Source organism: Meriones unguiculatus, chromosome 8 (assembly GCF_030254825.1).
Source record: "Meriones unguiculatus strain TT.TT164.6M chromosome 8, Bangor_MerUng_6.1, whole genome shotgun sequence".
NCBI classification, from domain to species: Eukaryota; Metazoa; Chordata; class Mammalia; order Rodentia; family Muridae; genus Meriones; species Meriones unguiculatus.
Window position 1 is genome coordinate 109372551 of NC_083356.1, and position 24273 is coordinate 109396823.

The 24273-nt window shown below is 46.8% G+C and overlaps 1 protein-coding gene across 1 annotated transcript; it reads left to right on the top strand.

Moving 5' to 3' along the window:
* The first annotated feature begins 1266 nt into the window (after nucleotides 1-1266).
* Nucleotides 1267-24146, top strand: LOC132655975 (uncharacterized). Its single transcript, XM_060390534.1, has 5 exons — nucleotides 1267-1496; nucleotides 2767-2901; nucleotides 5086-5362; nucleotides 5743-5836; nucleotides 24020-24146. The coding sequence occupies exons 1-5, from the start codon at nucleotides 1476-1478 to the stop codon at nucleotides 24144-24146; spliced, it is 654 nt and encodes a 217-aa protein (XP_060246517.1). The 5' UTR covers nucleotides 1267-1475.
* The last annotated feature ends 127 nt before the right edge of the window (nucleotides 24147-24273 follow it).

The window sequence follows — 24273 nt, forward strand, 5'->3', positions numbered from 1 at the left end:
ATCAGGCCTCCACCCCACAGGTTGTCAGGTTGTCGTAAATGTCACAGAATGTGTTAGTGGGTCCTCCTCTCCACCCAGCAGGCTATCCTACAGACATCTTAGATATCTGTTGGTTTGGCCAGGTGGCTTGGAACAATTAGACTAAAGGTCATCTCGATTGCTGTAACCCCCACCAAAACTTACCCTTCCCTGTAACTCCAAGGCTTGGGAATTCCCCTCTTGCTGTTTTTCCCTTTAAAAACTCTACCCCCCTGAGACTTGGGGCCTCACTTTCTGACCTGCCAGTCAGGGAAGACTGGCAACTCGAGCTTAAGCTTGAATAAAGATCCTCATGTGATTTGCAACGGACTCGACTCCTACTGGTCTTTTGGGTTCTCTCGAATCGAGCACAACGTGTTCAAAGTTTGTTCAAAGCAACACCAGCAGCCATTTCCCTCCATGGGCGGAGCCTCTTTCTGTAGATAATCCTTTCCTTTATTATTTTTTTTTTCTTAAAATAATTCAAATTACAGTAGTCTGATGTGAAAAATGTGTACAGGCTACGTGATGGTCGGTTTTAATTGTCAGATTGACACAGTGTGGAATAATGTGGGAGGAGAAGGTCAGTGACGGCTGTTTGGATTGGCTCGCCCTCTCCCCTCCCCTCTCTCGCTTTCCTCTCCCCTCCCCCTTCTTTCTTTCTTCCTTCCCCAACCCATAGGACAAAGATGCAACTCTCAGCTGCCGCCGCCCTGGTGCTGCCATGCCTGCCTGGCACCGTGCCTCCCACCACGATGGCTGTGGACTCACCCCTGAAACAAAAAGCCCCATAAACTCACTGTGTAAGTTAGTTAGTTGTCTTGGTCATGATGTCTGTCATGGCAACAGAAAGTAACTGAAATAGACACCGTGACAGGAATTGGTGCTGAGAAGGAGGGTCTTTGCTGGGATAAGCCTGACCTTGCGACTTTTAAACCACGGAACTGTTTTGTGAGTGGAATGTGCGAGGTTTGGAACTTCGAGTGTGGGGAACCCCGAATGCTGGAAGAAAAGCTTAGTGGGCCATTCTGGTTGGAACTTGGAAGACAAAAAAAAAAAAAAAAGTGCTGAGAGAGATGCAGGCAGTGGGCGGCCTAGCTGATGAGCTAGGAAACATGGGACTCCACCGGGAAGTATTTATGGAATGTCTTGGCTATGTGTCTGGATTCGTTCTGCTCACGGCCTGAAATTAGAGTGAAGCTGAATTTAAAAATAATGGAGTGATTTTTGTCGTAGGACATTTTGGGATGAGGGAGCAGCTGTAACAGACAGAGAACATCTCAGAGGAGCCGAATATGCCCCATCGACACAACAGGGAGGTGTTTCCTGGAGTTCGCACACACAGGATGGCAGCTGTCAGTGGAGTTGGCCTATGTATTCCAGGAGAACGGAGGCTGTAAGCTTTGTGCACGTGGCACGGGCTTTGAGGATGTGAAAGTGTCAAGACTGAGTGGGTCATGGGGATCAGCAGAGACCAGGTACTGTGTGGAGAGGCAGAGAGAGAGAGAGAGAGAGAGAACTTTGCAGCTGTGAGGATTACTTGGCATTCTCTAGGATGACTTGGGAATGAAGGCTGGAGGAAGGATTATGTAGATTAGGTTGGCCTGTGGCAATGTCCTGTGAGAGTGTCTTAATTGGGTTAACTGAAGTGGGAAGTCACACCTGTACGTGGGCAAGGCCGTTTGTTGGGCTGAAGCCTGGACTGAGGGAGAAGCCCGGAACAGGGCAGCTGCAAGGAGCTTTACGTTAATTTTCTCTGCTCGTGACTGAATGTGACTGGCCACTTCAAGTTCCTGCCCTGACCTCCCCTCAGCGATAACTCCTTTAAGGTGCTTTTGTTATTGTTATTCTCTTAACCACAGCGATGGGACATAAAATGAATGTCGTCTACAAGGAAACAGCATGGAAAGAAGTAATCTTGACCCATCCTTTAGTTACGCTGTAAGAGCTGGGCGTATAGGTGGATACTTGAGAAGCTGAGGCAGGAGGGCCACTCTGAATTGGTCAGCTAGGGGACTACACAGCAAATCCCTGCCTAAAAAATCTTAAACAAAACCCCAAATACCCTTCAAGAATAATGCTGTTTACAGTTTGAGCTGTGTCCACTTTGCATGTATGTGCCTGAAGGGCTAGTAGGCCTGAGCACAGCAAACATGGCTATGGCAGCCCTTGCCCTCCCCCTCCCTCCTCAGATTACATTCCTCAAGCCAGCCACCCAGTCCTGGCCACCGCTTCCTCCCTCTGAGGCTGACCACCAAGGTCCAGCTATCAAAATGTTAAGTCCAGGGATGAAAACCCCCTTTGGTTCACCTAATTAACCTTCCCAATCAAAAGGAACCAACCATGCTAACACGGGTTTTCCCTTTTCTTCTCATAAACTTCCATTTGCCTATGGGCCACTTGTCTGTCACCTCTCTTTCCAGAGGTGGTCCCTTGTCCCTCCAGGACAAATACCTCTTCCCCCTCCCTTGCTCCTTTTCCCTTCTCCCTAGTTCTCTGTCTCCTGTGTTTGTCCCCTATTTCTTGCTCTCTGTCCCTCTTGGGCAAATAGCTCTCTTTTGTGCAGAAAACTTGGTCTTGGTGTGTCTGTGCTGACTCTAGTTCTTTCAGTGAACTCGGATCCGCCTGTCTCTGCCTGGAATTAAGGCCACGCGCCACCACGGCCGGCCCGACTTTCTTTTTCCTCTTTCCTCCTGTCTCCTCTTCTGCTTCCTTCTCTCCCTTCATCCCTCTTGTCTTTCTTTCTAGCACACAAGATACCTCGCTGAAAGCCTATTCCATGGTTTTCCCTTCCACCTCAGTTACATCATTGCTCACCTGCTGGACTGGAGGGGCCTGCCTTCCACAACTGGTGTGCCACTGCTGCCGGCTGACCTGACGTGCGTGAGTGTCAGATTGTTTTGGGGGTTAAGGCAGGTGTGGGTGGGGAAGAGGTGCATGCCCACTCGCTCATCCTCACTGCCGGGAGGGTGTTGGTGTTAAAGCAAGCTGCCGAATGCAAGCAGCTCTACACCCTTCTCGGCTGCCAGGCACCGACAGTGGCCTATGGGAAAAGGCCTCCACCTCCATCAGGAGCAGTGGCTGGCATGGAAGGTTCATGTTTACAGCAAGGCTGGGCAAGTCCCCACAGAGCACAGAGCACAAGTGCTTTATCCCCACGCGGACATTGCGTTAACTTAAGAACACACTTTCATCAAAGCATGTCCGTGGGCTCTCGTACGTGTTCTCATGTTCTCAGTGAACAGAGATCCCTACCTCCTCTTATTTTTAATTTAAAGAAAAATAGAAAACATAACATAAAAACATAATAACATAAAAATGTCCATGTATTTCCCAGATTCACCATAATCAGTTTGCTTATTTTTCTTTCCTTATGAGGAATTGTACATATTTTTGTGCACATTGTAGTATGTTATAAGAGTACATGTACATATTTAAACTTTTTATTTTTATAAGTATGATCATAAATATATAGCAAGCGCAGTGTTCACCGTCTACAGTCAGTTACCGTTCTCATCACTGTTACGAACACCTCACAAGACAACTTAAGGAGGGCTTTATCTTGCTCACCGTTTGAGGGCGCATGGTCCGCCGTGGTGGGGGGCATTCCAGGAAGTAAGATGCCATCGCTTGTACGCGCAGTCAGGTAGGAGAGAGGGACAGAGGGGGAGGACGCTGGCGATGTTCAGCGGCTCTCCTCCGTGTCCCACTTTCACTCAGTTTAGGACCCCAGCTCATAGGATGGTGCCATCTGTATTTGGAGTGACTCTGCATCCTCAGTGTAATTTCTCTGAAAATGTCTGTACAGGCCAAACGAGTGCCTCCATGCCCAAGGGTTTTCTTTTCTCTTTTGTTAAATTTTATTTTGTTTTTGAGACAGGGTCTCGCTATGCAGCCCTGGCTGGCCTGCACACCCTTATTTTTATATGTGATTACATATCTGTGTGTGTGTGTGTGTGTGTGTGTGTGTGTGTGTGTGGGCACATGTACAGGCACACGTGTGGAGGCCAGAGGGTGATGCTGGGTGTCTTTCTTGCTCATATTTTACCCACTGAGTTATAGCCTGTCCTGCTCAGTGTTTCTTCTTCTTCGTCTTCTTTTAATAATTTATTTAATTTTGGTTGGTATGAGGGTATTAGATTCCTTGGAACTGGAGTTACAAACAGTTGTGAGCTGCCATGTGGGTGCTGGGAATCGAACCCGGGTCCTTCGAAAGAGCAGACAGTGCTCTTAATCACAGTGGTCTTAATCTCTCCTGCCCCTGCGAGGTGTTTCTTAATGCAATACGTTTTTTTAAATGAGAGCTGCCTGTGCAGCTCGTACTTGAACACTCAGTCTCCAGAGTGTTGGGAGAGCGGGTGAGTGGTATCACAGCTGGCTCCATTTTGTTTATGATACCAGGGCTTGAATCCAGGCACCTGCGTGTGTAGGCTCTTCCACTGCGATTCACATCCCCAGCTCATCTTAGCCGGTCTGAAGCACACAGTTCAATACGCTCATCTGTCTCTAGAGAGCCTTCAGTCTGAAAACGCAGAACTCTGCCCGCTGGGTGGAGCCTGCCTTCCTCTCCTCAGCCCTGGCAACTCCTGCCTACACTGTTCCTGCCGCTGTGGTTACTGCAGCTGCCACACGCGAGGGGACTCGTGCAGCATTTGTCCTTTGGGTGGTTGATTTGCTCAGCCTAATGCCCCAACAATCCTTCACATTGCCGCACGTGGCCATTTCTGCTCTTTTCTTTTTTGAGGTTTCACAGTATTTCATTTTATATGTATATCACATTTTCATCAGTTTGTTTCTTGTATGCTTGTTGTTGTTTTGAGACAGGGTTTCTCTGTGTAGCCTTGGCTATCCTGGAACTGGCTCTGGAGACCAGGGTGACCTGGAACGCAGAGAGCTGCTGCCTCTGTCTCCTTAGTGCTGGGTTTGACTGTGTAACTCCTGCCACCTGGCTTTATTTACTGTTTTAAAATAATCTTTTAATTTATTCTTTAACATTTTAATAGATGAATACAGCACAAGTGGTGTCATGCTGAAAGGCGGCTCCATAGTTTTCTCTCCCACCCTCAGTTTTATCACGGCACACCTCTTTGGACTGGAGAGGCCCACCTCCCATCGTGTACTGCTCTGCCAACCGACTCGACACTGATCGCTTTGATCGTATCTATCCACTGCTTTCTCCAAAGCGCCCTGAACATGTCTCCCTCCCAGTCACCTACCGAATCTGACACGCCTCTGTGCCCATGCACCGGAGCAGGAACCCACCCTCCAAAGGAGAGCGACTCTCCCTCCCTCAGCGGCCATCAGCTGCTGCTGGTCATGTTGGAATCTCCACTGCTGTGTTCAGGTAACACGGCTGGTGGGAGCCAGTGAGCGGGAAGACCACACTTGTGTGACAGCATCTCACGGCATTCTACCCTCCCCCAGCTCTTACATGCTTCACAAGCCCTCTTGCATGATCAATGAGCCTTTGTGGGCGGAGGTGGGGATTTGATACAGGTGTTTCAGTTATGAGCAAAAACTCACAGTCACTTATTCTCAGCATTTTGACTAGTTGTGAGCGTGCTAACTGCTCTCTGCTGAGGTTTTGAGTACTAATTTATGTGCATAAATACAAGTTTTTAAAAAGGCAGTTTGAAAACATGACTGCTTAACAAAACAATAATAAATAAATACATACGTACATAAGTGAGTAAATAAGTAAATTAATAAATAAACTCTCCCTAGGGCCCATGACCTCCTCAGGCATGGACTTTCGGCCAGGTCTCCAGCAGCAGGCTGAATTCTCCCCTGTGGAGAGGGCCCCACCGCAAACCCCACGGTAAGGTCATCCCTGCAATGGTCCTGCCGTTACGGTACCAGCGGGCAGGTTTGCCTGGATGGTGCGCTGCATTCTGAGATCTCCTCCCCTCTATGTGGGTGAAGGCGCCTGTCTATCAATATCATTCCAAAGTCAGCTGAAGCCTTAGGATACGCTTAGATGCTGAGAAAGAAGACACTCTTTTACATAGCCATAATTACAATAGCTAAGAAATAATTACAATTTCTAAGAAATTCAACTTTGAAATAGTGTCATTAATATATAGTCTATATTAACCTAGATAACATATAACCTAGATAACCTATAACAAAGATAACCTGATAATGCCCTTTATACCTGCTAATTTTAAACATAGGACTTTTCTTCTCTCTCCTCTTCTCCACATTTCTGGGCCGGGTATCCGATTTGAGGGTCCCACAAATAATGTGTCTGTTCTCCACCATGCAGCTCTTCTACAGCCCTATACATCTCTATATTTTCTCTCCTTTAATTAAAAAAAAAATGAAGTGTTTTTTTTTTCTTTTTGGACAAAGTTTTGAATAATTCAGACCAGTGGCTTTTACATAATGCATATTTATGTTATGCATAATGCTTTTCTAGTTATGCATATTTATATTTCTCTAATTACCTAATTATCATTAGACCTGGGAAAAGAATTTTTGGCAAAAATTCTAAATAATTATCTTTCTCACTCATGAGACCCAAAATGTCAGTTTGTCCCATTCCCGGTTCTCTTCGTTTATTTGTTAGGTCAGTGTCGGCCAGTGTCATCACCATTAGACATTTATTCTCTTTGTCTATGGGTGATATTCCGAGACTGAGTCCCAGTCCCTCACCTCTTCACTTAGGGATGTAAGCACTCATTGATCATCCTAGTTGCGTCGGTCACTCTCACGGTGGTTCTCAGATAAATCACATCTCTTAAACTCTAACATCTCCAAATAAAGCTGTTTCTCTATTTTTTTCTTATATAATTGGACAATCTTAAGGGAATAAAAATTAATTTATCCACACACATCACACTCCTTATCCTAGTGGAGGTCTTGGTGATATCGGTAGGAATAAAATATACAATCAATTTGACCTATTTACTGGGTGATCTGAGAGCCATCAGGGTGATCAGTGCTAGGGCTGGGCCGGGAGGAAGGCTCCCCAGCGGCAGAGGCTCAGCCTGCTCTTCTTTCAGGATCTTTAGAACTCAGCAGGAGTGTGGTAAGAGGGGAGGCAGTTTGGTTTGCTAGGATTTTTAGAAGAAAGTCTTGTCTCTTTCAACAGGTAACTTTTATTGCCTTTTAAAGGAAATGCCCTGACTTTTGTTTGGGCTCAGTTACAGTCTGAACATCTTTGTCCCTATCTCCCCCTATTTGTCTCCCCCTATGAGGAAATAAAATCCTAAACGCCAAGGTCATGGTATTAAAGTTGCTTAGGTCCCTAGGATTCATTCCTCCTAAGTAGGGTTATTTCCCCGGGAGCTGGCTTGTCCCTTTCACCTTGTTGGCACCCAAGGACAAGTGAGTATTCTGACCGGCAGGAAGCCTAGCATGCTTGCATGTGATCTTTAATCTTGTAGCTTCAAGAGCCATGAGAAGTACAATTCCATTGTTTATAAGGCACCCAAGTTAATGTATTCTGTCACCATAGTTCAAACAGACAACACAGGCTCTCATAGGCAAGGGTTGGAAGATAGAGGAGGAAATTGTAACACCCACTTTGTTGTTTTTTTTTTTTTTTTTTTTTTTTGAGACAGGGTCTCTCTGTGTAGCCCTGGCTGTCTTGGACTTGCTTTGGAGACCAGGCTGGCCTTGAACTCACAGAGATCTGCCTGCCTCTGGCTCCCTGAGTGTTGGCATGCTTCACCACACCTGGCTAACACTTACTAAGCAACTCAGAATGACTGGCTGAATGTTTGGATTATCACCAGTGGTGACCAAGCAGCCATGAGTTCTCAGGGAGCTGAGATAACTGGAGGCTGACCAGTTACTCAGAGGCCAGTTATTTATATTGGATTCTCCCATGATGAAGGGTAGCGATAGTGGAGTTAACTAAGCCCCTGACTCTTTTGAGCAAGGTTTGCCCCCGTGAAGCCAACTTAGTGTCTACTTGTATGTGATAAAATCCTCAGGGTCTCTAATCTTTGTGTTTTTTTTATCAAGTTAATGAATTGTGTAATTAATTAATTAGAATTAATTGGAGGTAGGCTTTCACTTTGTAGCTCAGTCTGGCTTAAAAATATTCTCTCATACATTACACTCTCATACATGCCTCTCCCTCCACTCTTCCCAGTCCTCTACCTCCTCTTTCCCCAGATCCACTGCTTCTCTAGTTCCCTTACAAGAAGATGAAGAAGAAGAAGAAAAAAAGAAAAGAAAGACAGAAAGAAGAAGCAAAGAGGCTTCCCTGGGATATCAACCAAACATGGCATAACACGTTACAATCAGTCTGGGTACAAATCCTCAGATCAAGGTGACCCAGGAGGAAAAGGGTCCCAAGAGCAGGAAAAAGAGTCAGAAACAGCCCCACTCCCACTGGTAGGAGTCCTACGTGAACACCGAGCTCAGGAACTAAAGGGTACATGCAGAGGACCCAGCTCACAGCCATGCAGGGTCTGTGGTTGTTCATTCAGTCTCTGTGAGCCTGGGAGCCTTGCTTAGTTGACTCTATGGATCTTGTTCTTGTGGTGTCCTGGCCCCTCTGGCTTCTGTAAGCCTCCCTCCCACTCTGCTTCAGGGTTCCCCTGGTTCCGCCTAGTGTTTGGCCGTGGGTCTCCACATCTGCCCCATCAGCTGCTGCTCAGGCTGGCTTTAATCGTGCTCCTTAGTTGCTGGAGAGCTGGCACTCAGCATGCAGCCATCTCCACAACGCCCACGTCCGTGGCTGAATCATCTAATGAAAAACCACATTCCAAGGGCAATCTCCCTTTGCGTAGATCAGATTTCCCCTATGATACCCAGCAGTAAACTCAGACTAACACAGCTGTTCAGAATTGTTACTTTTCCTTTTCCTTTTTTTTTTTTTTTGGTACTTTTTATTGACTCTGTGACTTTCATATCACAGACCTCAGCCCTGCTCCCTGTCCCCTCATGTCTGCCCTTCACCCTTGCAACCTCCTCCAAAGTAAAGCACACACACCCCACCACCACCACCAACAGCAAAACAAAGCATAGGAAACATCTCATCATAGACGCCGTACTGTGTCAGTGTGTCTTACAGGATATCCCTCCGTTCACACATCTTCCATTGCAATGAGACATTGGTCTGATTAGAGATCTCTGGCTCCGTGACACCATCAGTATTGGGTTCTCACTGGGACTCCTCTGCCTCTGGGTTATACTGTTGTTGCCCTGTGTCATGGAGATCCTGTAGCGTTGGAGCAGAGGGACTGGCCCTTTTGTGCATCCCGGCCATTTGTAGATGGTGTAGATTTTGGGGTGGGCCAATTCAGAGCCCTGATGTAGGCCTGGGTGGTAGCTGAGGTGGTCATCCCACCGGCTCTCCCTTATTGGCAGCACCAGGGCGAGCTCTCCAGCTCCAGCTAGGCCGCCGGAAGCTGTATCAGCAGGCGGAAGGGTCAGCCTCCTGCTCTCATGCCCTTGGGCCTGCTGTCCTGACCACTGCAGGTAGTGAGGGGCAAGGAGGGGAGGGCAGACAGTGGCAGGGCCAGCTCTCCCTCTCTGAAGCCCTCAGGCCAGCTCATCTGGGCACCCTCCACCCGGGCCAGCTCTGCTGTGCTGCGAGGGTGAGGCGCAGGGCCTGCCCTTCCAAACGCTGCCAGAGGTGAGAGGTGGGGCCGCACCCAGAGGCTGCACCCAGTGAGGGTCAGGGCAGCTCTGCACAGCCCCTGGACAGCCAGGCGGTCCCCCACAGCTGCTCCAACCACAGCCACCCCAGCGTTCTAGCACTAACATGAGCCGCAGACGTCGACACTGTGGGTGCCTAGCCTCAGACTGAGACCTGGCCCTCAGCGGTAGCCCGGGCTGGGACCTCACCACGGCCGCAGGTGGCCCAGGAGGCGGGCAGGCCACTCGCATCAGGCTACTCCTCTCCACTCAGTTCTGTCTGTCTCCGCTCCGCGTCCCTCTCCCCCACCTGTCCACCGGACACTCGCACACTGTGAAACAAAGGGCAGGCCAGTGGGTGGCATGGTGGTCTGTGCGTCTCTGATTAGTAGACATGGGTTATTTTAACCTATGAGATAGTCAGAGAAGAGCCTAGCTGTATGGCCTAGGTATTTGTAAATATGTCTTGAGTCTCATGAATCATTATTCTGGGAGCTTAAGGCTGGGAGGAAAAACCAGGCACCTAACAACATAATGGTGCCCAACGTGGGGCCCGTGCTAAAGCAGACGGGAGCCTCAGGCATGCCTGAAGGTGAAAAGCTTCCCAGAACTGCGGTGGAGCAAAGGATCTGTAGCCTTTAATGCCAGCATGGGTAACTCAGCGGCAGGTTCCAGAGGTGCACGGCAGTTTCCCTGGGGTTTTCCCAAAGCGCCAGCAGTGCCAGCCACGAAGCTGGGCATCTGGTGAAGCACATGGGCCGGATACTAGAATTGGGGTAGGGCACAGTTCCAGCTGTAGACTGAGACTCCCCAAGCGTCTAATCTGGTAAGGTATTAAGTTTGGAAAACAATAAAAGAGGTGGGAAACTGGGTATAAAAACCAGAGGAAAAATACTTGGTTTGAAAATAGGAAAGTAAAGTCCTCAGAGAGAGAGTCTGGGAAAAATTAATAATATATCCTATATTAAAAAAAAATGGGGCACTGCTTTCGTTCCAGCACTCAGAGACAGAGGCAGGTGGATCTCTGTGAGTTAAAGGCCAGCCTGTTCTACAGAGCCAGTCCAGGACAGCCAAGGACACACAGAGCACACCCTGTCTCGAAAAAACAAAAGCAAAAATGAGAAAAGGAGAGTCAGTGACTTCAAAGACACAGTGTATCTGGATTCCACTTGCGCTTGTTGCTCTTAGCATACAAAGAATTTTCTTCAGTGATGATTGCAGTTTTGTATATTCTCTTTGGGAGAGATCATAATGGGATGGACTTGGGGAAGTGGGAGACTGAGAAATAGATTGCTGGGTTGGAGACCGTAGAACAGAGATTAGAAGGAAAAAAAATAAAGTTCCTGATGAGAAAAGTCCAGAGGGGCTTGAGAAAATTGCAAAATGGCAGCCCACCAAGACACTGACTAGAAGGCTTTGGCTAGAGGCCAACATGGTCACACCAGATATTATGTATGTCCTGTCAAGGTCCATCTGCTAAATTAGAGATGCAGATCCTATTTGCTGTTGCTTTGGAGCAAAGTCATACACTTGCTTGTGTGTTTCATGTTACAGAGTTTAGAGAGCTGAAATATATGCCATGCTGTATATCTCCCTGCCATATGACTTCCATAGGTTCAAATTCAGAATTCCAGTGGGCTTTTGCCTTAGATTCTGGCGAGGATGATTCTGAGGTTGCACATTTGTTGGAAGTGGTGACTATCTTGGAGATGCCTTTACAGACAGAAGTTGATGATGATGCTACAACATACATATCCATCAGAATACAGCAACATCCTAGACTGTGTGGCACAGAGAATGTTACAAATATAACTTACAATCCTACAGGTCAAACAACTGTGGGGAGCTCTAACAGGAATTTAAAAGAGGTGCTCATAGAACAGAAAGGGGGTGAGGAATATCCCAGAAATAAATTAAACGATGCTTTGTTGGCTTCGAATTTTTTTTAAAGTCAATGAGACACAGGTGTTAAAAAGCACTGGAATTTAGAAAGGACTGATGAATCAGATCAACATATATATGTATACACACACACACGCACATGTATGTGTGTGTATATGTATATATGAGTGTGTGTGTGTTATTTTCAGAATGGAAGAAAGGAGGTATATTGCTGGGGAGGAGACTGTGCATTTGTTCCAACAGGGAAAGAAAAGCTATGTCTTCCTTTCAAATTGTTGGAAATCAGTTTTGACAGAGGGAGACCCCACGAAGATCTTGGATGAAGACAGGAGGAGGGAGGTCATCAGGACCAACAAGGCTGGTAATGTACACACTGATCCTTCTCCGTGGGAACAGCTCTGAGAGGCTGAGACTTAAATGCCTGTGCATAGCCAATAAATCTTGTTGGCCACGATCCTCATGACTTGTTATCACATACTATCCTTTTCTGTGGTGAAATCTTGTTGGCCAGAGTCCTCATGACTTGTTATCACATGCTATCCTTTTCTGTGGAGTGGATGGCCACAGTCCTCATGACTTGTTATCCCATGCTATCCTTTTCCATGGTGAAATCTTGTTGGCCACAGTCCTCATGACTTGTTATCACATGCTATCCTTTTCTGTGGCATGGATGGCCAGAGTCTTCATGGCTTATTATCACAAGCTATCCTTTTCTATGGTGGGGATGCAGATTTATGTTGCATTTTTGTTACACAGTCCAAACTAGATCATAAAGACAGATGAATGTCTTTCACCTGCTCAAACAAAGAGCGAGAACCATCTTTATATGATCTATGCACAAGGCACATTCCATACATATGTAATTGCAGAACTGTATCTTACTTGTGCGAGTTGATATGTTTACAGAACACAAGGACCAACACCAACAGAATGGAGACGGCCTTGACCAGATTCATCCTCCAGGACGCCGAGACTCTGAAACACATTTATCCTAGCATCCTGCTTGATCCAGCCTTAGACTGCTTCAGTTGCTGCTCCATCAAAGCTTGCTTCCAGGACAGCTTCAAAGAAAGCTGCGGAGCCCAATTGGTCCAGCCTTTCAGACTGTTCCATGCAGGACTTGACGTAAGCCTGCATTTTCACAGCATTTAGCAACTGGACAGCAAGTTACAGCTAGCCTTATTAGCCATTTTCTGAATTTTATTGCTCTCCCCCAAAAGGAACACTATGTCCCAAATCAGCAGGAAGCAATTTAAAGAGAATTGTGTCCCATTCCCTTAAGGCAGGGTGGGTAGGTTTTGGTCGTTCTGTTGGATGATGGATGCTTATTATTAAAAAGGGATTGGTTACAAGTTATTAATTCATCTTGATCAGGGAGGAAAGTAGATAAAGGAGTTTGGACTCCTTATTTTTCTTTTCTCTATCTTTATTTCTTAGGCAAGGGGGAAGGAGCTGATAGAAAACAAGGGCAGTATAGGAATATCATATAGGAATAATAATCAGAATAATAGGAGAAAAAGGTAAATTATTGAATCTATCCTTAAACCAAAACATATTTTATAAGCCAATAATCTAACATTGGTGTTGATTTTGAATATTAATACACAAATAAGGTTATTTTGCTTATATTAATATAGATTTTTTCATACTGATACAAATTTAAGGTTTACATTGGTTTAGATTATTGTATATTAATACAAATGTAAAGTTTTTATTTATTTATTTATTTTTTGAGACAGTGTTTCTCTGTGTACCCTTGGCTGTCCTGGACTTGATTTGTAGACCAGTCTGACCTTGAACTCACAGAGATCTGCCTGCCTCTGCCCCCTCCCTGAGTGCTGGGATTACAGGTGTGCACTAATTTTATGTATATGAATGCTCTATCTGCATGTACACCTTCATGCCAGAAGTAAGCATCAGATTTTAGATCGTTGTGAGCCAGAATGTGGTTGCTGGGAATTGAACTCAGGACCTCTGGGAGAGCAGCCAGTGCTCTTAACCTCTGAGCCATCTCCCCAGCCCTGTGAGAAAACAATGAAAGATAATAAAAACATAAGGTAATGAGAAGATCAGGCAAAAAGTTTTAACATCTGAGTAATAAGAATTCTAGGTAGAATGCTGAACAAATGGGAGGAATAATTATCCCTTTAAAGAGATAAATGAAGTATTGCACTTTTCCTTCCTTTCTGTCCCTAGAGCCGGCAGGAAGTTCTGCCTGCATTGGCCTGCCTGCCGGCGTGAAACCTGACTCAGAAAGGACCAGTTCTGCTTGCCCTGCGCTTCTTTGTCTAGCTGGCCAGAGCCTAAGGATGTTTTGCTCGCTTGCCATGTGGTCATGTGATTACTTGCTGACTTCCATGCCTAAATCAAAAAGCAGAGCTTTCTCTTTCTCCTCCAGACAGCTGCTGAAACGTACAGACCGCTTCTCCTGCCGCTTTTCTTTTAAACTCTAGTAAAATTATCCTTGAGCCTAAAACATATTTTAAGTAGAACAAGATGAAGGGAAGGTGGGTATGGAGAGAGAAATGAATAATCATAGAGCGTAGTAACACGTAAGTGCGAAGATGCGGAGCAGAACAAGATGAGGGGAAAGCGGGTGTGGAGAGGGAAATGAGGACTAGGAGCTTGTAGTAACGTGAACACAAAGATGCCAGGATGAAGCCTCTATGCTGACCTGAAAATTGATAGAACTGAAGGGAACCCTGTCTCTCTCCGCTCGGCGGAGCCTGCGGTGGCCATTCTTTATTTGGCAGGGCCAGCAGGGGCCTGGGTGGTCCTCCGGATGGAGCTGTCCTCTGAGGTTCCTCCAAGCTGCCGCCAAGGGTGGCACAGGGGATTCCGCCAGGCCGAATGCCACTCTGGGAGCCCAGGCTTCTGGACTGGAATGCGGGTTCAGGTCTCTCAGGATGGGCTAGAGCACTTCAGGGCAAGGCCCATGCGCTAGGCCGAGGGGTGCAAAGAGCTTTCCACGGAGTGTTCCAGGTAGGTAGCTCTTTTAGAATGAGATTGTCAGTATCAGAGGCCGTGGAAATCCGGGAGTTACGGAACCGCAGCAGGGTGAGCGCCGCCTGACCGAACGCAGGTCTGGCGAGGCGCAGGTCAGGTGGGCCGCGTGCAGGCCCGGTGCGTGCTCTGCCAGAGGTCAGCACGACAGCCTTCGTGAACGGCTGTAGGCAGCCAGCAGCACATGGCCAACCGGCGGTCAAGCCCTGAGTGGTTCAGAAGCCTGAGGGCGAGGGTGGGCAGCCTTCTGATTGGTAGGCAAGCTCTGGGCAATCACTGGCAATTCTCAAGAGAGGGGAGCGCTCCTACTCCCCAGAATAGATGATGACTCAGCTGGCCGTGGTGGAAAGCTGACGGGTATCACGCAGCACTACCCAGCATGTTTATTTCCTGTGAAATCAGGGGCTTTTAAACCCTGGGCGGTGGAAGAGGTTTAGAGGGTGAACGTGTTTGATTCGCCGGGGTCAGGGATGCTGAGGATACTTGATTTACATACAGTAGCACGGTCCTATCACAGAAAGGAGAACACAGCACTTAACTGTCCAGATACAACTGAAGGTCATTGGTGGAAAGTCAAGGCATCTAATTAGCATAGGGTGGGCATCTCCAGGAATCCCCAGGAGAGGATCCAGCCCCGGGTCTTCCTGAGGGCCGTGTGACAGGCCCTCCTCACAGAGGGTACCCTGCTGAGAAAGGGGGTCCGCCAGTTGGCTATCTGGAAGCCCCAGACTTAAACCTTAAAAGCAGGGTTCCACAAATCCCCGGCAGGAAAACTAGAACGCTGAGGGGAAATGATTAACGTAGGCCGTGAAGAAACACTGACTAGAGACACAAGTGACAACAGAATCATCACATGGTGGCAATGTTTCAGGTGACAAGGGATGATACTGGTGGAGTATCCACAGGAGAAATGATCTCGCAGACAAGATGGCTGCGTGAATGGCATCGCACTTCTTGCCGCTGCCTCTGGAAATGAGCGTGCAACAGAAGATGCTCTCTGTACTCGGCAGCCTATGAAGTACCTGTGATTGAAATAGCAGTTGAGAGGAGCGATGCCTTCTGTCGGGACAGCTTTGTTGTACCCATGAACTCACGGAAGCTGTGGTTGCTTGCAGAGGACCTGCACAGCATCAAGCAGTGACAATTCTAGTGTGGAACATGGAGGGGATGTGAACCCCATCCCAGCTGAGAAGCTACTGTCAGTTGATAGCTTTTGGGGGAAGAGGAGTCAGTGGTCCTCAAGTGTGTGGCTCTGGCAGGTCCACCATGCTCCAGGGCATGGTCCCATGCTGTGTATATGGGAGCACATATTAAACCTGGAGGTTTTATAGCTCTGAATCTGTCTGTCGGTCTATCTATCTATCTATCTATCTATCATCTATGTGTCTATTTGTCATCTATTTATCTATAATCTATCTATCATATCTATTTATCTACCTTCCATCTTCCTTCTGTCTATCTACTATCTATCTAACAATTATCATCTATCTATGTATCTATCTATGTATCATCTATGTATCTATGTATCTATCTATGTATCTATCTATGTATCTATCTATGTATCTATCTATGTATCTATGTATCTATCTATGTATCTATGTATCTATGTATCTATCTATGTATTTATGTATCTATCTATGTATCTATGTATCTATCTATGTATCTATCTATGTATCTATGTATCTATCTATGTATCTATCTATGTATCTATGTATCTATCTATGTATTATTTGGACATTAAGTTGGGATGGGAATGGAGAGGAAGATCTGGGAGAAACTAGGGAGATTGTGAAGGGTAAATATAGGTGATATTCTCAAAATTAAGAAAAATGTTATATTAAAAAAGAATGTTTTGCCAAATGGCGGTGGTGCACGCCTTTAATCCGAGCACTTGGAAGGCAGAAGCAGGCAGATCTCTGGGTTTGAGGTCAGCAGGTCAGCCTGGCCTACAGAGCAAGTTACAGGACAACAAGGGCGACAAAAAAAACCCTTCTCAATAAACAAACAAACAACAAAAAAGAATGTTTCAAAGGTACTAGGTCATAAAAATGTACCTTTTAGGCATCTGTCTCAGAGCACTACAGAGAAAGTAGAAAAAAAATCAAGAAATAAACTAAAGAAGAGGAAGATCTTAGCCATAACAAAAAGGATTCAAAGAGGAAGAAGGAAAAGGAGTTCTCATCCTGAGGGTCCTATCAGGCCTGAGGGGGACAGAGTATCAGGACCCTAGGGGGTATGTCCTGACAGATGACACTGAATGAAGGAATTCTTGGTGCAAACATGGAGTTTTTAGCTTTGTTTGGACTCTGCACTAATTGCTGGTATGTACGCAGCTAAGCAAGGGTGAACCAAGACAATTAAAAAACAATAAAAAAGACATGACGGCACCTGGAGTGACTAGATGTAAATCACGTTTTTAGAGCTAGCAATGCAACGTTCACTAACAAAGGATTTTACTGTGACGTCATTGACAGTGCAGAGAGGGATACAGTGGTAATGGTGTGAGCTGTCGATTAATACAGCCAAATCTTTGTTTTTCTGACGTCAAGAATTAAAATGCCGAGAAACCGCTTAGAAACCCCATGAGCATGTGACCTAGAAATCCGACAGGAAACAAGAGGAGAAACAAATGGTGGGTTTGAAGTGACTGTGAGGGCCGGTGTCTGGGCTGAGGGGGGCGGGCCAGCCAAGGTTCTTGTTTTAAACCTCATGAGGTGGCTCAGCTCTGCGAAGCTTCTTGTTTTAAACCTCATGAGGTGGCTCAGCTCTGCGAAGGAGGACTTTGACGGGGGTGGGGCGGGTGGGGGGGTGGGGCGGGTGGGGGGTGAGGAGTTGAGGGTGGGGTGCAGGGGTGGGGGTGGGGGCGGGGGTGGAGTATCTAAATGTGGAGCGCGGAGCGGTGCGGTAGTGAGGTGCTGGAGTCACAGTCCCCTCTTGGCGCGGTGTCCACAGGGAGCGGCTCAGAGGCTGCAGGCTTCGTCAGGTGGATGCGCTTTGTTCTTTGAAGCTGTCACGTTCCCTCACCCTGATAGAACAGAAGGTCTGGGAACAGAGAGCCTCTCTCTGTCCATTTGAGTATAAACGAATATGCAAATACCACACACAATTTGGCTTATGTCTCTCACTGGAAACATGCGCACACGCGCACACACACATACACACAGATGCAATGGCTAAAGTGGGAGTAATATGTTAAAAAAAAAAAGCGTGTGCACAAGGAGACCAGAGGAAAACCTTAAGTGTCCTTACTCAGGTGCTGTACACATTTTTATTCTACCTGTGTATGAGTGTGTGTTGTGTGTGTGTGTGTGTGCGCATCCGTGGTCTGTATCTCTCCCTCCACTCTGTAGGGCCCAGGTATTGACCTTACGCTGTTCGTCGTGGCAGCATCTTTACCCAGTCATCTTTCTGGCCCCACACACTTTGTTTTCTGAGGCAGCATCCTCACTAGCCTGGAGCTGCCTCTGGCTAGGGAAACCAGCTAGGGTATCCCAGCTGTAGCCCCCTTCCTGATTCCCTCCCTGATTCCCTCCCAATCTCTCCCTCCCTCCCTCATCTCCTCCCTGCCCCTCTCCAAGTCCACTGATTGGGGAGGTCCTCCTCCCCTTCCATCTGACCCTAGCTTATCAGGTATCTTCAGGACTGGCGGCAAAGTCCTCCTCTGTGGCCTAACAAGATTGCTCCTCCCTCGGGAGGGGGGGGAGGTCAAAGAGTCAGCCATTGAGTTCATGTCAGAAATAGTCCCTGTTCCCCTTACTAGTGAACCCACTTGGATACTGAGCTACTATGGGCTACATCTGAGCAGGGGTTCTAGGTTATATCCATGCATGGTCCTTGGTTGGAGAAACAGTTTCATAAAAGACCCCTGTGCCCAGATATATTTGGGATCTTAAGCAGTGCCACCATGCTCATCTTTTTACAGCATTATTTGTAATATAATATTTTAATTATTTGACAACTTCATTTGTGTTTTGATCGAATTCTCCGCTAACTCCTCCCCACTCTCCTTCCAGATCTATCTCTACCTCTTCATCCCACCAACCCCATGTTCTCTCTCTTAGAAACCAAACAAAAAGCAATCCACAGAGTCCAATTCGTGCAGCCCAGTGTGGACCCCAGGGCCGCAGGATTAAAGAAAACAGGCCACCTTTCCCCACAAGCCACCGGCTGCTTTCCTTCCTGTTTTGTGTGGGTTCTGGGGTCAAACCCAAACCCCTGGGCTTGCAGTGGAGGCCCGCGCCACAGCACAACTCAGCCACGTTTCTCTGCAGTCACTCATATCCACTGCCCCTCAGTATTTTAACTCTGTCCTCTCTGAACCTACTCTGCAAGCAGAGCCTGCACCTTTCTAAATTCTAAATTTGTTTTCGATCAGAATTCAGTTTTCTTAAGTCATTGTTATTTTAAAATCTCGATTGATGCATCGATAGCATTTGATAGAGTGGAATTAGGTTTTCTAAGACAGTTTTTTTAAATTAATTTATTTTATATATATATGAGTGCTCTATCTGCATGTACACCTGCATGCCAGAAGAGGACATCAGATCCCAGTATAGATGGTTGTGAGCCACCATGTGGTTGCTGGGAATTGAACTCAGGACCTCTGGATGAGCAGACAGCTCTCTTAACCACCGAGCCATCCCTCTAGCCCCCTCTAAGACAGCTTTTTCACTGGACACCGGAAGACCACATTTTCCTACTTTTTCTTTTTTTTCCTTAAATTTGCTGCTCCCTCGGCCTCTCTTTCGTTTCAGCACAGAACTGTGTGGAGTGCGGTTACTGGCCGGGATCCCCTGTCTGCCTTTGATTCCTTACTCCAGGCGCTCTTAGGTCAACTTGCAGCCTTAAACATAATCAATAAACTGACTAAATCTAGATTTCTATCTTCATTCTAGCTTTTTTATCTGAAACCTTCAGACTTACAAATCTTGATCTTTTACTTCGATGTGTCCCAAAGGAAACTTCCAAAGGAAACTTATTTGATCTATAATTAAACCATTGCTTTTCCTGGCAAAACAGGTCATCTGGAGACTTCTCCAGATGAGTGTCTGGTTAGTCCATCCTCCTAACGGTTCAGGCCAAACTTTCAGATTTTTCTCATCTTTCTTCTTTCTTGAACTTCACATTCCATAGCTAACAAGCTCTGTCGGGACCTGACTACTTATCGCTTGTTGCCTAAGCCATTTGTCTCTGGACCTGGCACTGCAATAGCCACCTAGCTAGTTTTCCTGTATCTGCCTTCAAAATATTATTTTATGTGCATGAGTGTTTGCTTGAGTATGTCAGTGCCCGTAGAATCCAGAATATAGCACCAGATCCAGTAGGATGAGAGTTATGGTCTGTAGTTAGCTACCACATGGGGACTGGGAATTGAGCTCAGGTCCTCTGAGAGAGCAGCCAGTGTTCTTAACTGTTGAGCCATCTCTCCAGTTTTTGCATGTGCCTCTTTAAAGTCTATTTAAAATAAAATTGAATAGTTTTCTTAAATTATTACTATTTTAAAATCTTACTTAATGCATTGACAGCATTAAAAATCTTTGAAAATCTTTCATAACAATGCTCCTTCAAGTAGCCATAGGTTATTAAATAAAAATCCTACTCAGTGCCAGCTGTGGGATATGTTCTTACAAAGTGTTGGTCAGGGAAGCTATGGAGGTTTCCAAAGCACCACAGACTTGCCATTTCTGTTGGCTGCTCTCAAGGACTTGATAGAACCTTATTACTGAAGACATCAGCCACACACTGGGCACACAGAACACAGAAAAATCAAGCTGTATCAGAACTGGAGACCTCCTTCCTGCTGGATAGCTTTCACAGTGCTGCAAGTTTGTGTTCTCCTCCTGCCTGGGGGGCTGTTTCCCACCAGCCCATGATGTCAGGAGGGGCAAAAGATGAGCTTGGAAGGCCAGACACTCCGGGAACCACTTCAGGGAGCTGGTTCAACTTTAATTCCAGAGAACAAAGGCTGTGCACCCCTTGGGGAGTTGGTGGGGGCTCCAAGGACAGGTGTACATGATTGGCTAAAACTAGGCACGTCAAGGATGCTCGATTCGCATTGAACACCGCACTCCTATCAGAGGAACTGGACATGGCACCTAGTTATCCTATAGGCGCAGGGAGGGGAGAGCAATATATCAAATGTGGTTGGGGGGGCATCTGTGTCTAGAGACACTCTCCAGATGAAGTGAGGCAGAGAGCAGGAGGCCCTGCTGGGGAGAGGGAGTCCCGCACCTTAACACGGAGCTCAGACTGGCTCTCTGGACTGGGAGGACTGCAGCCTCAAGCAGCAGGGTCCTTCCAACACAAGCCACCATGTTGGTTCTGAGGGTAGCTATGTGCTTTCTGACTCAATTTGAGGCCTGCACTATCAGAGGGAACCCAGGCCTGGGACTGTCAGCCTGGTTACGGCTGGGAGGTCATGTGCCCTACAGGAGAACAGATTACCAGTTTTTGCTAAATGGGTGAGATAAACAGGCTTCCGATATTCATGTTCACAACGATAGATCGGTGTTTCTCCTAGCCATGGTCAGAGAAGCTGCTTGTTGTTTTAGGCAGAATACCCCCTCCCAGGCTCCAGGAACACGGAGAAAGCATGATGGGAACAATGCAAGAGCCAGAGGAAAAGGTGGTGATGCCTCCCGAAGTCAAAATGGCTACCACATTCCAGGATTCACAGCCACTGTGTCGTCCTCCCTGCCTCTGCCCCCCAAGATCTGCTCCTGGCTGGACCTGTCAACCTTTCACCATGGATGGGAGGAGTCAGGAGACCCTGCCTACTCCTGGGGAAGTTCGCCCATGGTTACTAGGGGGAAGGGTGCCATTTTTCTTAGTGCTGGACCCATTGAAAAGGAGCCCACGGTCCAGCAGATATCTTCCCATGTGCTCGTGTAAGCAGACAAGGTGAAATTATGGGCCATACTTAAGTGAAGAGACACAGAGGTTAAAGCGGGGCTTCTTGTGCTGAAGGCTTCAGCAGAAGAGGGAGGAGATGTGAGAGGGCGATGGCAGTGAAAATGAGCAAAACACACTGCTGTATGAAGCTTTCAGAGAAGAAATAAAAAACATCATATGTATCATATGTGTTCATTTTTTTCTGCTCAAAGTCCTTGACTACCCTGCTGGTTGTCGCTTTTCCCTTATTTGTTTGTAGACGTATCTGTGTATGACTGTGTGAGCAAGCATGTGGAAGTCAAGAGGCCAGCCCTGAGTGGTGGTCTTCACATGTGTGTACCTTAACATTTTTTTCTCAAGATGAGATCTGTCTCTGGCCTGGAGCTTATCAAGCAGGTTATGTGGTTTGACAAGTGAGCACCAGGGAGCTTCCTGTGCTTACCGCCTTGGTACTGGGATTTCAGGGATGGCCCGCCATGATGGACTTTTTACGTGGATTCTGGCAGTGAACTCAGCTCTGCATTTATACCTAGCATTTTGCTGACTGCATCATCTAACCCTTCCTTATATTTTAAAACAGATTTTCTTCATAAAAATTTGAATTCATACATTTAAATTCGTAAGATGTCATGACACCTCATTTGATGGAGTAAGCCTTTAGTGAGTATAAAATGATACTGTAAAATTTAATATCCCTTTTGGGCTATAAGTTTTATCACATTAGATTATCATCATCAACATGCTTTCCTTATAATCTCTTCTCTGTTACCATGTTGAGATAGTTTCAGCTATGCGGTAATATCACTCAGACCCTCAACTTCTCACCACACAGCAAAGTTCTGTTTCTCATGCCTGTGCATCCATGGAAGGAAGGATTTGTGCTAACAAACAAGGGTAGAAGCTGAGGATCACCGAGGCCGGACTGATTCCCAACCTTCCTATGCTACAAGCCTTTAATACCGCCCCTCAGGTTGTGGTGACCCCAGCCAGAAACATCATTTTGTTCCTACTTCATTACTCTGATTTTACCTCTGGGAATTGTAATGTCAATGTCTGATATGCAGGTGTCTGCTATGTGACCCTTAAAGCGGTCTGAGCCCATGGGGGCTTCCAACTCGTTAGGCAGGAAGAGACCTTTGTCCCTCACACTGTGATGTTCTCAGTCTTCCCTGTACAGCAGCAGCAGGAACATGAACTGGCTCTAGAGGGCAGAATGCCTGGTTTCTGACTCACTTTTCAAGTCGCGCTGGGTGAGGAGCAGAGAAAGTCCACCATCACAAAACTGTATCCTTATTTTGGTCATAACAGATGGTTTATTATCTAAACTGATCTTATTTATGTAACTATCAAATCATCTCTCCCATCTTCAGTTTGTTCAGTTTTCACTTCTGCCCTGAGGCAACTTTGCTGCAGAATTCAGTAACTCTTCTAACTGAAAACAAAAACAAAACACCCTCCTCCCCCCAACAAAACAAACCAACCTTTAGAACAGCCTTGAGAGCTAGGTTTGGCTGAACTCATTTCAGAGGTCGGGGACCACAGACCAGAGACCACAAACCAGAGACATGCCTTGTCTAGGTCACAAAGCAGCCAAGTGGGAGGACTGGGGTGGTCTATGGGGGATGCTGGACCCCGGCTTGGTCTTAGATTTCATTCAGCGTTCTAGAGGGTGAAGACGGCATGGTTTCTAGAGTGTTTTCTGCCCCACAGCTCTCTGCTGCCCCCTTTCTACTTTCTGTAGTTGTGACTGCGTGAAAAGTTGCCACACAAGCAGTGGGCTCTGGCAGTTTTAAGGTTCAAGCTGAGTGCACGCTTCCTGGTATTTTACAGTCACACCCCCGCCCCCATTCCAGAGCCCTGAGCAAATAGTAGGGACGAGAAAATATTCTTACTGATCATGTTTAAGAGCGGCAGCTCTGACAGGACTGTTAAGATAGCCTAAGCAGCTGTTCACGCACGCTCCTCAATGTATGTCTGTGACTCAAAGCAAGTCCTTAAGATAGTCCTGTCAAGCCTCTTCACAAATGCGAGGCTTGAAGCACAGACAGGACAGAGTGGTGCAGGTCTCCTGATTCACGTTCATCCTCATTTGGGGAAGAAAATCCATTCCAGCCAAACACCATGCTTAGACACTGAGATGGAATTAAGGTCTGCCTTTAACAGCAAGATGCGTATCTGAGGCTTGAACCCAGAACAGTTCAGTTTGTAATCATTTTTTTCTTTTAAAAATTTTATAATATTTTATTTTTAAAAATTGTGTGCATTGGTGTGTGTGTGACAGACGCTGAGTGTGAGCTCGGAGGACAACTTGCAGGAGTTGGCTCTCTCCTCCCACCTTGTGGGTCCTGGGTTGGTGCAGGCAGGATGCGGAGCCATCTCTCCGACCTACACAGATTCCACTCTGCAGCGCCTGCCAGCTTCAGACGTTCAAGGCGCTACTTTCTCTACGAGGCTCTCCTGGTTCCGCCTATTTCCTCCCATCTCAGACATTAAAGAACAATTGCAGTCTTGGTTTCCGGAAGTCTCCGAAATTACAAAGGCAAAATTGAGCGGCCTGGCTGGGACGGTTTCCTGCGAGACTACACTTCCCAGAGTGCCCTGTGGACCGCAGAAGTCACTTCCTGCTGGGGTCCCTGCAGCGTCGTCGCCGGCAGGGAACCGGTCGGAAGGAAATCCGGGTCAACACCGGGCTGGTCGGCGCTGGGTCCAAACTTCCAGTCCTTCACCTCTTGGTGTAGTTCATTAATTTACTTTCTTCACACACTTGCGCACAGTAAAATTTGGGGGAAAAGTCTCCACTTTACTATTATCACAACAAAGCTTCAAGGCTGGCTACGTCGCCCCCTCCCCCCCCTGTAAAGTAGC

Bases quoted from the DNA above. Each gene is read 5' to 3' on its own strand.
- LOC132655975 (XM_060390534.1), top strand. From the start codon at position 1,476: ATGGGGATCAGCAGAGACCAG. The intron at 1,497-2,766 runs GTACTGTGTGGA...CTTTCTTTCTAG, and splicing joins TGGGGATCAGCAGAGACCAG to CACACAAGATACCTCGCTGA. The intron at 2,902-5,085 runs GTGAGTGTCAGA...TCCCACCCTCAG, and splicing joins TGCCGGCTGACCTGACGTGC to TTTTATCACGGCACACCTCT.